Here is a 13,137-nt window from a genome sequence, read left to right as displayed (position 1 = left end):
TGCGCTTGCGCCATTGGTTCCCTCCCCGCGGCGCTCCGCCCTCTCATTGGCCCGTTGGCGGCGGCGGCGCCGTGACGCAGCGACGCAGGCGTGCGTGCGGTGCGCGCTGACGTTGCGCGGCGGCGGCGGCGGCGGCGGCGGCGGTGAGTGAGGGGCGGCCGCGACCCCCGGGGGCCGCCGGGCCCGAGCGGAGCCCCCGCGACCCCCGCGCGCTCCCCGCGCCTCCCCGAGCCCTCCCCGGCCCCGCCGCAGCGCCCGCGCCCGGCCCCGGCCCTGCCGGGCCTGCGCCCCTCGCGCCCGCCGCGCTGGGGGAGAGTGGGGCGGGCGGAGGGGCTGCGGCCCCGTGAGGGGACACCGGGGGGTCACTGTGGGGGAGCTGTAACGGGGCGATCGCTGTGGCTTGGAAGAGGGAGGCTGGTCCGTGTGGGAGCGCCCCCGGTAACCGGGAGGGATCCCGGTAACTGCGAGGGATCCCGGTCACTGTGAGGGATCCCGGTCACTGTGAGGGGTCCCGGTGACCAGTCCCAGTCATTGGGAGGGGTGACCATCAGGGTCCCGGTTTCTTTTGGGGGTCCCGGTCTCTTTTGGGGGTTCCGATGACCATCAGAGTCCCGGTTTCTTTTGGGGGTCCCGGTGACCATCAGGGTCCCCGTCTCTTTTGGGGGTTCCGGTCACCAGGAGGGGTCTCCGGTCCGCTCTGGGGATGGGCCGTGGTACCGTTTGGGGGTCCCTAGTTCATTTTAGGGGTCCTTAGTTCATTTTGGGGATCCCTGGTGCCTCTTGGGGGTCCCCAGTTCCCCCGTGGGGGGTGGTCCCTGTTCCCCTGCTCCTGGGGGTTCTTTCCCCACTCGGGGGTCTCTGTGTGGATCCAACCCCCTCCCCTCTCTGTCTCTCTCTCCCCACAGGACCCTCCGGACCCTCGCTGCAGCGCCGGGGGGGTGGTCCCTGTTCCTTTTGGGAATATCCTGGGGGTCTCTGTGTGTATCTGATCCCTTCTCTGTTTCCCCACAGGACCCTCCGGACCCTCGCTGCAGCGCCGGGGGGGTGGTCCCTGTTCCTTTTGGGAATATCCTGGGGGTCTCTGTGTGTATCTGATCCCTTCTCTGTTTCCCCACAGCACCCTCCGGACCCTCGCTGCAGCGCCGGGGGGTGGTCCCTGTTCCCCTGTTCCTGTGGGGAATATCCTGGGGGTCTCTGTGTGTATCTGACCCCTCCTCTCTCCCCACAGGACCCTCTGGACCCTCGCTGCAGCCCCAGGGGGGTGGTCCCTGTTCCTTTTGGGAGTATCCTGGGGGTCTCTGTGTGGCTCTAACCCCCTCCTTTCTCCCCACAGGACCCTCCGGACCCTTGCTCCTGCCCGGAGCAGGACCCCCTCGGCACCCCCTGCCCTCGCCCCCCGTGCGCTGCAGCCCCAGGGGGGTGGTCCCTGTTCCTGTGGGGAATATCCTGGGGGTCTCTGTGTGTATCTGACCCCTCTCTCTGTTTCTCCCCAGGACCCTCCGGACCCTCGCTCCTGCCTGGGGGCCCCCTCGGCACCCCCTGCCCTCGCCCCCCATGCGCTGCCCGGCCCGGGGGGGCCCCCCCACCACCTGAGGAGGGGGGGGCAGGTCGGGCCCGCGCCCCCCGCGCCCCCAGGGCGGCCCCCGGCCCCAGCCATGATGTTCCGGGAGCAGGTGGGCATCGTGGCGGGCTGGTTCCGCGGCTGGAGCGAGTGCGAGCAGACGGTGGCGCTGCTGGCGCTGCTGAAGCGCGTGACGCGCACGCAGGCGCGCTTCCTGCAGCTGTGCCTCGAGCACTCGCTGGCCGACTGCGCCGACATCCACCTGCTCGAGGCCGAGGCCAACAGCGCCGGTGAGGGCATGGGGGCACTGTCCTGGGGGGTTTGGGGGGGTTATGGGGGTCCTGGAGGGTTACAGAGGGGTTACAGGGGGGTTACACTGCGCCGACATCCACCTGCTCGAGGCCGAGGCCAACAGCGCCGGTGAGGGACCGGGGACGGGGTTTGGGGGGTGACAGGGTGGTTATGGGGGTCCTGGGGGGGTCCTGGGGCGGTTATGGGGGTCCTGGAGGGTTACAGGGGGGTTACACTGCGCCGACATCCACCTGCTCGAGGCCGAGGCCAACAGCGCTGGTGAGGGACCAGGGACACTGTCCTGGGGGGGTTATGGAGATCCTGGGGGGGTTATGGAGATCCTGGGGGGTTATGGAGGGGTTACAGGGGTCCTGGACGGGTTACGGGGGTCTCTGGGGGTCCTTGTGTGTGCCCAGGGGTGTCATGGGGGGCTTCAGCAGTTCCCAGCTTCTGTTTCTGCGTCCCCTGTCCCCAGCTGCCATCTCCCGGTGTCCCTGCTGACCCTGTCTGTCTGTCTGTCCCAGCTGCCATCTCCCGGTGTCGATGCTCACTCTGTCTGTCTGTCTGTCCCAGCTGCCATCTCGCAGTGTTCCCAGGAGCCCGCCGAGGCTGGGGTCGCCCTGCTGACCCTGTCTGTCTGTCTGTCCCAGCTGCCATCTCCCAGTGTCCCTGTTCACTCTGTCTGTCTGTCTGTCCCAGCTGCCATCTCCTGCTGTCCCTGCTGACCCTGTCTGTCTGTCTGTCTGTCCCAGCTGCCATCTCCCAGTGTCCCTGTTCACTCTGTCTGTCTGTCTGTCCCAGCTGCCATCTCGCAGTGTCCCTGCTGACCCTGTCTGTCTGTCTGTCCCAGCTGCCATCTCCCGGTGTCCCTGCTCATTCTGTCTGTCTGTCTGTGTGTCTGTCCCAGCTGCCATCTCCCGGTGTCCCTGCTCACTCTGTCTGTCTGTCTGTCTGTCCCAGCTGCCATCTCCTGCTGTCCCTGCTCACTCTGTCTGTCTGTCTGTCCCAGCTGCCATCTCCCGGTGTCCCTGCTCATTCTGTCTGTCTGTCTGTCTGTCTGTCCCAGCTGCCATCTCCCAGTGTCCCTGCTCACTCTGTCTGTCTGTCTGTCCCAGCTGCCATCTCGCAGTGTCCCTGCTGACCCTGTCTGTCTGTCTGTCTGTCTGTCCCAGCTGCCATCTCCCAGTGTCCCTGCTCACTCTGTCTGTCTGTCTGTCCCAGCTGCCATCTCCTGCTGTCCCTGCTCACTCTGTCTGTCTGTCTGTCCCAGCTGCCATCTCCCGGTGTCCCTGCTCACTCTGTCTGTCTGTCTGTCCCAGCTGCCATCTCGCAGTGGCCCCAGGAGCCCGCCGAGGCCGCGGTCGCCCTGCTGACCCTGTCTGTCCCTGCTGACCCTGTCTGTCTGTCTGTCTGTCTGTCCCAGCTGCCATCTCGCAGTGGCCCCAGGAGCCCGCCGAGGCCGCGGTCGCGCTGCTCCTGGCGCACCTGCCGCTGCTGCAGCCCGGCAACGCGGCGGCCAAGGCCGAGTACATGAAGCGGCTGCAGAAGGTGCTGGCCGACGCCATCGAGAGCAACCGCTGCGTGGAGGAGTCGCGGCAGCTGCTCTCGTACGCGCTCATCCACCCCGCCACCACGGCCGACGACCGCAGCGCGCTCGCCCTGTGGCTGGGGCACCTGGAGGAGCGCCTGGCGCCGCCCGCGCCCCCCGCCCAGCGCCGGCCCCCGGCCCACGAGTGGCCCCCCGAGCCCCCCGAGGCCGGCGGAGGCGGCGGCTGGCCCGAGCAGCAGCAGCAGCAGCAGCACGGCACGGGCACGGGGACGGCGCCGCGGGAGAACGGGCACCCCGCATTCCAGGGGGGAGGAGGTAACGTGGGGGGAAAATGGGGGGAAAAATGGGGGAACAATGGGGGAAAAGGGTACCCCGCCTTCCGGGGGGAGGAGGTAATGTGGGGGGAAAATGGGGGAAAAATGGGGAAACAATGGGGAAAAGGACACCCCGCCTTCCAGGGGGGAGGAGGTAATGTGGGGGGAAAATGGGGGAAAAATGGGGAAACAATGGGGAAACAATGGGGGAAAAGGACACTCCGCCTTCCAGGGGGGCAGAGGTAATGTGGGGGGAAAAATGGGGGAAAAACAGGGAAAAAATGGGGGAAAAGGACACCCCACCTTCCAGGGGGGAGGAGGTAATGTGGGGAGAAAAATGGGGGGAAATTGGGGGAAAAAAATGGGGGAGAAGGGTACCCTGCCTTCCGGGGGGAGGAGGTAATGTGGGGAGAAATTTGGGGGGGAAATTGGGGAGAAAAATGGGGGAAAAGGGTACCTCGCCTTCCAGGGCGGAGGAGGTAATGTGGGGGGAAAATGGGGGGAAAAAATGGGGGAAAAGGGTACCCTGCCTTCCAGGGGGGAGGAGGTAATGTGGAAAAACAGGGAAAAAATGGGGGAAAAACGGGGAAAAAATGGGGGAAAAGGGTACCTCGCCTTCCAGGGGGGCGGAGGTAATGTGGAGGGAAATTGGGTAAATAGTGGGGGGAAACAGTGAAAAAATGGGGAAAAATATGGGGGAAAAGGACACCCTGTGTTCCAGGGGGGCGGGGAATGGGGGGAAAAGGGGGAAAAATGGGAAGAGAAACTGAGTTAATTAGAGGGAAAATGGGGAGAAATCGAAGGAGAAACTGGGAGAATTGGAAAAATGAGGGAAACGGGAAAAAATAGGGAATAGGAAGAGAAAGTGTGAGAATGGGAGAAAAGGAAGGGGAAATGGGGGAAACTGGGAGAATGGGCAAACTGAGGGGCCCGAGGGGCTGGGCAGGGGTCTGCACTCACCATTTCCCCCCGTTTCCCCAGCCCTGCCGTGCCAGCTGCACCCCAGCCCCCTGAAGCGCTCGCTGACCCTGGGGCTTTGGGAGGGGTCTGGGGCTTTGGGAAGGGTCTGGGGGCTTTGGGCAGGGTCTGGGGGCTTTGGGAAGGGTCTGGGGGCTTTGGGCAGGGGTCGGAGGGGCCGGGCAGGGGTCTGGGGGCTTTGGGCAGGGGTCTGCACTCACCATTTCCCCCCGTTTCCCCAGCCCTGCCGTGCCAGCTGCACCCCAGCCCCCTGAAGCGCTCGCTGACCCTGGGGCTTTGGGAGGGGTCTGGGGCTTTGGGAAGGGTCTGGGGGCTTTGGGCAGGGTCTGGGGGCTTTGGGAAGGGTCTGGGGGCTTTGGGCAGGGGTCGGAGGGGCCGGGCAGGGGTCTGGGGGCTTTGGGCAGGGGTCTGCACTCACCATTTCCCCCCGTTTCCCCAGCCCTGCCGTGCCAGCTGCACCCCAGCCCCCTGAAGCGCTCGCTGACCCTGGGGCTTTGGGAGGGGTCTGGGGCTTTGGGAAGGGTCTGGGGGCTTTGGGCAGGGTCTGGGGGCTTTGGGAAGGGTCTGGGGGCTTTGGGCAGGGGTCGGAGGGGCCGGGCAGGGGTCTGGGGGCTTTGGGCAGGGGTCTGCACTCACCATTTCCCCCCGTTTCCCCAGCCCTGCCGTGCCAGCTGCACCCCAGCCCCCTGAAGCGCTCGCTGGCCCTGGGGCTTTGGGAGGGGTCTGGGGCTTTGGGAAGGGTCTGGGGGCTTTGGGCAGGGTCTGGGGGCTTTGGGAAGGGTCTGGGGGCTTTGGGAAGGGTCTGGGGGCTTTGGGCAGGGGTCTGGGGGCTTTGGGCAGGGGTCTGCACTCACCATTTCCCCCCGTTTCCCCAGCCCTGCCGTGCCAGCTGCACCCCAGCCCCCTGAAGCGCTCGCTGGCCCTGGTGCCTGGCAGCCCCCAGCCCGGCCCTGGCGGTGACTGGGCCGGTTCCGGGGGGGGTCCCGAGGAGCCCCCCAGCCCCGCGGGACCCCCCCAGCCCCGAGGGGCCCCCCAGGGCTTTGGGGAGCACGCGCCGCTGTCCCCCCAGAGCAGCGTGGCCTCGTCGGGCAGCGAGCACACCGAGGAGCGCAACTCCTTCCAGGAGGACGGCAGCGGCATGAAGGGTGCGTGGGGGGCTCGGGGGGCTCGGGGGGGCTCGGGGGGGTCTGGGGGCGGCCGTGACCCCCCCGGCGTGTCCCTGTGCCCTCCCCAGACGTCCCCTCGTGGCTGAAGAGCCTCAGGCTGCACAAGTACGCGGCGCTGTTCGCGCAGATGAGCTACGAGGAGATGATGACGCTGACGGAGCATCACCTCGAGTCCCAGGTGCGCGACTGGGAGGGACTGGGAGGGGACTGGGAGGGACTGGGAGGGGTCTGGTTTATACTGGGAGGGACTGGGGGGCACTGGGAGGGGACATTGGAGACCCAGGTGAGGGACTGGTTTATACTGGGAGGGACCGGGGGGCACTGGGAGGGGACATTGGAGACCCAGGTGAGGGACTGGTTTATACTGGGAGGGACCGGGGGGCACTGGGAGGGGACGCTGGGGTGGCTGGTGCATCCTCTGGGCACTGGGGGGCACTGGGGTGTCCCCAAAAGGAGGTGACACCCCCAGATGAGGGCTGTGACCCCCCCAAAATGGCTGTGACCCCCCTGTTCCCCCCCCCAGAACGTCACCAAGGGCGCCCGGCACAAAATCGCCCTGAGCATCCAAAAACTGCGGGAGAGACAGAGCGTGCTCAGGGCCCTGGAGAAGGTACTGGGGAGACTGGGAGGGACTGGGAGGGACTGGGGGGGGGGGGTAACCTGTGTCCCCACTGTCCCTGCTGTCCCCAGGGGCTCTGGGGGTGTCCCCGCTGTCCCCCCCATGTCCCTGATGTCCCCCTGTGTCCCCCCAGGACATCCTGGAGGGGGGGAACCTGTGTCCCTGCTGTCCCCTCCCCATGTCCCCAATGTCCCCAGGGGCTCTGGGGGTGTCCCCGCTGTCTCCCCATGTCCCTGATGTCCCCCTGTGTCCCCAATGTGTCCCTGATGTCCCCCTGTGTCCCCCCAGGACATCCTGGAGGGGGGCAACCTGTGGACGGCGCTGCAGGAGCTCCAGCAGATGTTGGGGACCCCCATCAAGGCCTTCCGGCCCCCCCCCGCCCCCGGGACCCCCCGACGGGGCTCCCCCCGAGCCCCCCAACCCCCCCCCGGCGGCCGAGGCCGAGCCCCCCGGGGCCGCCGTGCCCGACGGGGACATCCCGGGGCAGTTCACGCGGGTCATGGGCAAAGGTGGGTCTGGGGGCTGCCCTGGGGGCTGGGGAGGGGTCTGGGGGCCGCCCTGGGGGGGCTGGGGAGGGGTCTGTCTCACAGGGACATCCCGGGGCAGTTCACGCGGGTCATGGGCAAAGGTGGGTCTGGGGGCTGCCCTGGGGGGGCTGGGGAGGGGTCTGGGGGCTGCCCTGGGGGGGCTGGGGAGGGACATCCCGGGGCAGTTCACGCGGGTCATGGGCAAAGGTGGGTCTGGGGGCTTCCCAAAACCCCCGCTGGGAGAGAACAGGGCTTGGGGAGGGGTCTGGGGGTACCCTGACCCCACCTGGAGGGGTTCGAGATTGGGGAGGGGTCCTCGGGGGATTTGGGGCTGTTCTGGGGGGGTTTGGGGCTTGAGGAGGGGTCTGGGGGTGGATTTGGGTAGATTTTGGGTTTTTAGGGTTTCCTGATCCCCCCTCAGTGTGCACGCAGCTCCTGGTGTCGCGGGGTTGGTTTTGGGTGGATTTTGGGTGGATTTGGGGGTTTTTTGCCCCCTGACCCCCCCTCAGTGTGCACGCAGCTCCTGGTGTCGTGGGGTTGGTTTTGGGGTGGGTTTTGGGTGGATTTTGGGTGGATTTTGGGGGTTTTTGGGTCTCTCCTGACCCCTCCTCAGTGTGCACGCAGCTCCTGGTGTTTTGGGGTGGATTTTGGGTGGGTTTTGGGTGGGTTTTGGGTGGGGTTTGGGTGGATTTTGGGGTTTTTTGCCCCCTGACCCCCCCTCAGTGTGCACGCAGCCCCTGGTGTTTTGGGGTCGATTTTGGGTGGATTTGGGGTGGGTTTTGGGTGGATTTTGGGGGTTTTTGCCCCCTGACCCCCCCTCAGTGTGCACGGAGCCCCTGGTGTTTTGGGCTGGTTTTTGGGGTGGGTTTTGGGTGGGTTTTGGGTGGATTTTGGGGTTTTTGCCCCCTGACCCCCCCTCAGTGTGCACGCAGCTCCTGGTGTCGCGGGGTTGGTTTTGGGGTGGGTTTTGGGTGGATTTTGGGGTTTTTTGCCCCCTGACCCCCCCTCAGTGTGCACGCAGCTCCTGGTGTTTTGGGCTGGTTTTTGGGGTGGGTTTTGGGTGGATTTTGGGGGTTTTTGCCCCCTGACCCCCCCTCAGTGTGCACGCAGCTCCTGGTGTCGCGCCCCGACGAGGAGAGCATCTCCAGTTACCTCCAGCTGCTCGAGAAGTGCCTGAGCCACGAGGTACCCTCAGGGGGCTGGGGGGGGGGGGGTCCCGGGGGTCTCTGTGCCCCCCCCGGGGGTCTCTGTGCCCCCCCGGGGGTCTCTGTGCCCCCCCCGGACCCCCCCTGACCCCCCCGGCCCCCCAGGCGTTCACGGAGACGCAGAAGAAGCGGCTCCAGTCCTGGAAGCAGCAGGTGCTGAAGCTGCTCCGAGCCTTCCCCAAGAAGGGGCCCCTGGACGGCCCCCCCGGGTACCGGCCCCCCAAAAGGTACCCGGGACCCCCCCCCAAAAACCCCCATTTCCATCCCAGCCTCCATTGCTGACTCGGGCAGGGTTTGGGACCCCCCCAAATGATCAATTCTGCCCCACCCCAGCCCCAATTTTGGGGGGTCTGACCCCCCCGCCCCCATGGCACTGAGACCCCCCCGGGGCACTGAGACCCCCCCATGGAACTGAGACCGCCCCCCCCCCCCCCGTGCTGAGGGACCCCCACCCAAAAATCCCCATTTCCATCCCAGCCTCCATTGCTGACTCGGGCAGGGTTTGGGACCCCCCCAAATGATCAATTCACCCCCTCCCAGCCCCAATTTTGGGGGGTCCGAACTGAGACCCCCCCCCCCATGGCTTTGGGACCCCCAAAATTATAAATTAGCCCCCCAGCCCAAACTTTGGGGGGTATGACCCCCCCCGGGGGTTGTGCACAGTCCCCACTTTGGAGGGGCTCAGGGGGTCGCCCACCCCCCCAAAAAATTGGGGAGATTTGGGGGATTTTTCCTCTTCCCTCCAGGGGATTTTTACTCAGAGCCTGATTTGGGGAGGGGGGTGTCAAAGGGATCTCCCCCCACCCATAATTCCCAATTTGGGGATGGTTAAAGGGGTCTCTCCCCCTTTCCCAATTTTCTCTTTCTCTCCAATTTTGGGAGGGGTCTGTTCCCTGTTTGGGGGGGTGTTTGGGGATGTTTTTGGGGTTATTTTGGGGGAGTTTTGGGGGTCCCAGCCCCTCTAACCCCCCCATTTCCCCCCCTCCCCAGCTGGGTCTCTCCCCATAGCTGGCTCTGTGGGGGGGGGGGGCTGTTCCCTGTTTTTGGGGGATTTTTGGGTGGGTTTTTTTGGGGGGATTTTGGGGTGATTTTGTGGGGTTTTGGGGGGGTGTTTGGGGATGTTTTTGGGGTTATTTTGGGGGTGTTTTGGGGGTCCCAGCCCCTCTAACCCCCCCATTTCCCCCCCTCCCCAGCTGGGTCTCTCCCCATAGCTGGCTCTGTGGGGGGGGGCTGTTCCCTGTTTTTGGGGGATTTTTGGGTGGGTTTTTTTGGGGTGATTTTGTGGGGTTTTGGGGAGGTGTTTGGGGATGTTTTTGGGGTTATTTTGGGGGAGTTTTGGGGGTCCCAGCCCCTCTAACCCCCCCATTTCCCCCCCCTCCCCAGCTGGGCCTTTGGCTCCAACTCTCTCCCCATAGCTGGCTCTGTGGGGGGGGGGGCGGCGGGGCGGGGGTCGCCCCTTTGCGCTGCCCCCCCGGGCCCTGCCCCCGCCCCCCCGCCCGCCTGGGGCTGCTGGGACCCCCCGGGGGGGCCCCGGCCCCCAGACCCCCCCCCCCTGGGAGCGCCCCCCCGCCCTGGGCACGCAGGGACGGCAGGTGAGTCTGGGGGGGGGAAATTGGGGGAAATGGGGGGAAATAGGGGGGTTTGGGGGGCAAATTGGGGGGAGGAATAGGGGATTTTGGGGTGGATTTGGGGGGTCTTTGGGGAGGATTTTTGGGGAGGATTTGGGGGGATTTTCGGGTTGAGTTGGGGAGATTTTGGGGGATATTTTGGGGTGGATTTTTGGGGGGGAATTGGGGAGGATTTTGGGGTGGATTTGGTGGATTTTGGGGTTGATTTTGGGGAGGAATTTTGGGGAGGATTTAGGGGGATTTTGGGGTGGATTTTATGGGGTATTTTTGGGGGGATTTTGGGGAGGATTTGGGAGTAGTTTTGGGGAGGATATTGGGGTGGATTTTTGGGGGAGGATTTGGGGATATTTTGGGGAGGATTTGGGGGTATTTAGGGTGGATTTGAGGGGATTTTTTTGGGAGAGTTTTAGGGTGGATTTTGGGGAGGATTTGGGGAGATTTTGGGGTGGATTTTGGGGGTGTTTTGGGGAGGATTTTGGGGTGGATTTGGGGGGATTTTGGGGAGGATTTGGGGAGATTTTGGGGTGGATTTTGGGGGTGTTTTGGGAGGATTTTGGGGTGGATTTTGGGAGGATTTCGGAGGGATTCTGGGGTGGGTGTTGGGGACAATTTGGGGGGATTCTGTGCTTATATCGGGGGGCACACCCGCCTGTCCCCACCTGTTTTTATTCTGGTTTGGGCTGTGGGGGGGCCTCCCCCTCCCCCCGAGGACTTTTTTTGGGGGGGGGCTCCCCCCGCGCTGGGGGTGCCGCCCCCCCCGTGACCCCCCCATTTCCCCCCCCCAGAGCCTCTGGTTCGGGGCCGGGGGGGGGCGCGGGGGGGTCCCCCGGGAGCCGCGGGGCCGTGCAGAGAACGCACTCGCTGCCGGTGCACAGCTCGGCGCTGCTCGCCTTCCCCCAGGGTACAAATGGGGCTGGGGGCTCAAAACGGGGCTGGGGGCTGAAAACGGGGGGTCTGGAATGTAAATGGGGAGGGGTCAGCACAGCACAGAGAACGCACTCGCTGCCGGTGCACAGCTCGGCGCTGCTCGCCTTCCCCCAGGGTACAAATGGGGCTGGGGGCGCGAAATGGGGCTGGGGGCTGAAAACGGGGGGTCTGGAGTGGGGGGGTAACCATAAATGGGGAGGGGTCAGCACAGAGAACGCACTCGCTGCCGGTGCACAGCTCGGCGCTGCTCGCCTTCCCCCAGGGTACACACGGGGCTGGGGGCGCGAAATGGGGCTGGGGGACCCCAAAATATGGGGAGAGGGGCTCTGAAAATGGGGGGGTAAGCATAAATGGGGAGGGGTCAGCGCAATGGGGGCTCTGAAAATGGGAGGTACCCGGAAATGGGGAGGGGACACAAAAATGGGGAGAGGGACCCCAAAATGAGGAGAAAAACCCCAAAATGCAGGGGGCTGGGGGGGGCTCACAATGCTCGGGGGATTTTTGGGGTGGGGGATTTTATTGTTGGGGCCCCCTGACCCTTTTTTGGGGCCCCCTGACCCATTTTTGTGTCCCCCCCCCCTCCTCAGAGTGTCCCCCCCCCGGGACTGACCTGGAGATCAACCCCACGCTGGAGTCGCTGTGTCTGAGCATGACCGAGCACGCCCTGGGCGGTACCGTGGGGACAATGGGGGGACATTGGGGACAATGGGGGGACATTGGGGACACTGAGGGGACACTGGGGACACAGGGACACTGAGGGGACATTGGGGACATGGGGACAATCACTGTGTCTGAGCATGACCGAGCACGCCCTGGGCTAGTACCGTGGGGACACTGGAGGGGACATTGAGGGGACATTGAGGACAATGGGGGGGGACATTGGGGACACTGTGGGGGACATTGGGGACCACTGAGGGGACATTGGGGACATGGGGACAATCACTGTGTCTGAGCATGACCGAGCACGCCCTGGGCGGGTACCGTGGGGACAATGGGGGGACATTGGGGACACTGTCGGGTACAGGGACACCAGGGGGACACTGGGGACATTGTGGGGACATGGGACAATCACTGTCTGAGCATGACCGAGCACGCCCTGGGCGGTACCGTGTGGACAGTGGGGGGACATTGGGGACAATGGGGGGACATTGGGGACACTGTGGGGACACTGGGGACACTGTGGGGTACAGGGACACCAGGGGGACATTGGGGACATTGTGGGGACATTGGGGACATGGGGACAATCACTGTGTCTGAGCATGACCGAGCACGCCCTGGGCGGTACAGATGGGGACAATGGGGGGACATTGGGGACAATGGGGGGACACTGAGGGGACATTGGGGACACTGGGGGGTACAGGGACACCAGGGGGACATTGGGGACATTGGGGACATGGGGACAATCACTGTGTCTGAGCATGACCGAGCACGCCCTGGGCGGGTACCGTGGGGACAATGGGGGGACATTGGGGACATTGGGGACAATGGGGGGGACATTGGGGACATTGGGGGGTACAGGGACACCAGGGGGACACTGGGGACATAGGGGTGACAGGGACATAGGGGGGACAATGGGGACACTGAGGGGACATTGGGGACGATGGGGGGGCATTGGGGACATTGGGGGGGCATTGGGGACATTGCGGGGACACGGACACCAAGGGAGGCTTGGGGGATGGGGGACACTGGGGGTGGGGACACTGGGGGGACATTTGGGACACGGGGGGGGGTGGGGGACACGAATTGGGGTACAGAGGGACCCCCGGGGGGTTTTGGGGACCCCCCCCCCGACCCCCTGTTTTTTCCCCCCCCCAGACGGCACAGACAAAACCTCCACCATCTGATGGCGCCGCCGCCCCCTCCCCAAATGGGGGGGCACCTCCTGACCCCCCCCCCCCCCGAACCCCCCCAAAAAACAGCGGGGGGGGAGGGGCAGCCCCCCCTCCCTCCCCCACCGCCCCCGGGGGGTTTGGGGGGGGTCCCCGGTGAGGGGGGGAGGGGCCATGACACTACAGGGGGGGGCTTTGTTTGGGGAGGGGTCGCGGGGGGGGCGGGGGTCGTGTTTCCTCCGTTTTTGAAAATCCCAGGATTTGGGGGATTTGCGGATTTTATTCCTCTTTTCTCGTTTTTGGGGTTTTTTTCTTTTTTTTTTTTTTTGGTTTTTTTTTTTTGGCTCTTTATTGTTATTATATTATTATTAATTAATTATTTCTGTCCTGGCCCCTCCGAGGGGAGGGGGAGGGGGGGGACACGACCCCCGCCCCAAATTTAGGTACAACACCGCCCCTCCCCCCACGCCGGGCCCCCCCCTCGGGTACCGCCCCTCCCCCACCCCCGCCCCCCCCCTTTGTAGCGCCGCGGCCCCCAAAATA

At 65.0% G+C, this 13,137-nt stretch overlaps 1 protein-coding gene across 1 annotated transcript; it reads left to right on the top strand.

The window, feature by feature from the left end:
* The first annotated feature begins 1,390 nt into the window (after positions 1 to 1,390).
* Positions 1,391 to 13,016, top strand: SAMD4B (sterile alpha motif domain containing 4B). The gene is given in 16 exon segments (XM_074531827.1): positions 1,391 to 1,458; positions 1,494 to 1,851; positions 3,276 to 3,716; positions 5,569 to 5,838; positions 5,928 to 6,037; positions 6,383 to 6,469; positions 6,767 to 6,843; positions 6,845 to 6,987; positions 8,105 to 8,190; positions 8,316 to 8,437; positions 9,594 to 9,656; positions 9,658 to 9,802; positions 10,624 to 10,667; positions 10,669 to 10,739; positions 11,353 to 11,436; positions 12,581 to 13,016. Coding segments are annotated over 15 exon segments (1,968 nt in total). The 5' UTR covers positions 1,391 to 1,458; positions 1,494 to 1,655; the 3' UTR covers positions 12,610 to 13,016.
* Positions 13,017 to 13,137: the final 121 nt, after the last annotated feature.

This window comes from Zonotrichia albicollis, chromosome 39 (assembly GCF_047830755.1).
Source record: "Zonotrichia albicollis isolate bZonAlb1 chromosome 39, bZonAlb1.hap1, whole genome shotgun sequence".
Classification (NCBI taxonomy): domain Eukaryota; kingdom Metazoa; phylum Chordata; class Aves; order Passeriformes; family Passerellidae; genus Zonotrichia; species Zonotrichia albicollis.
This window is presented reverse-complemented; position numbering and strand designations above follow the sequence as displayed.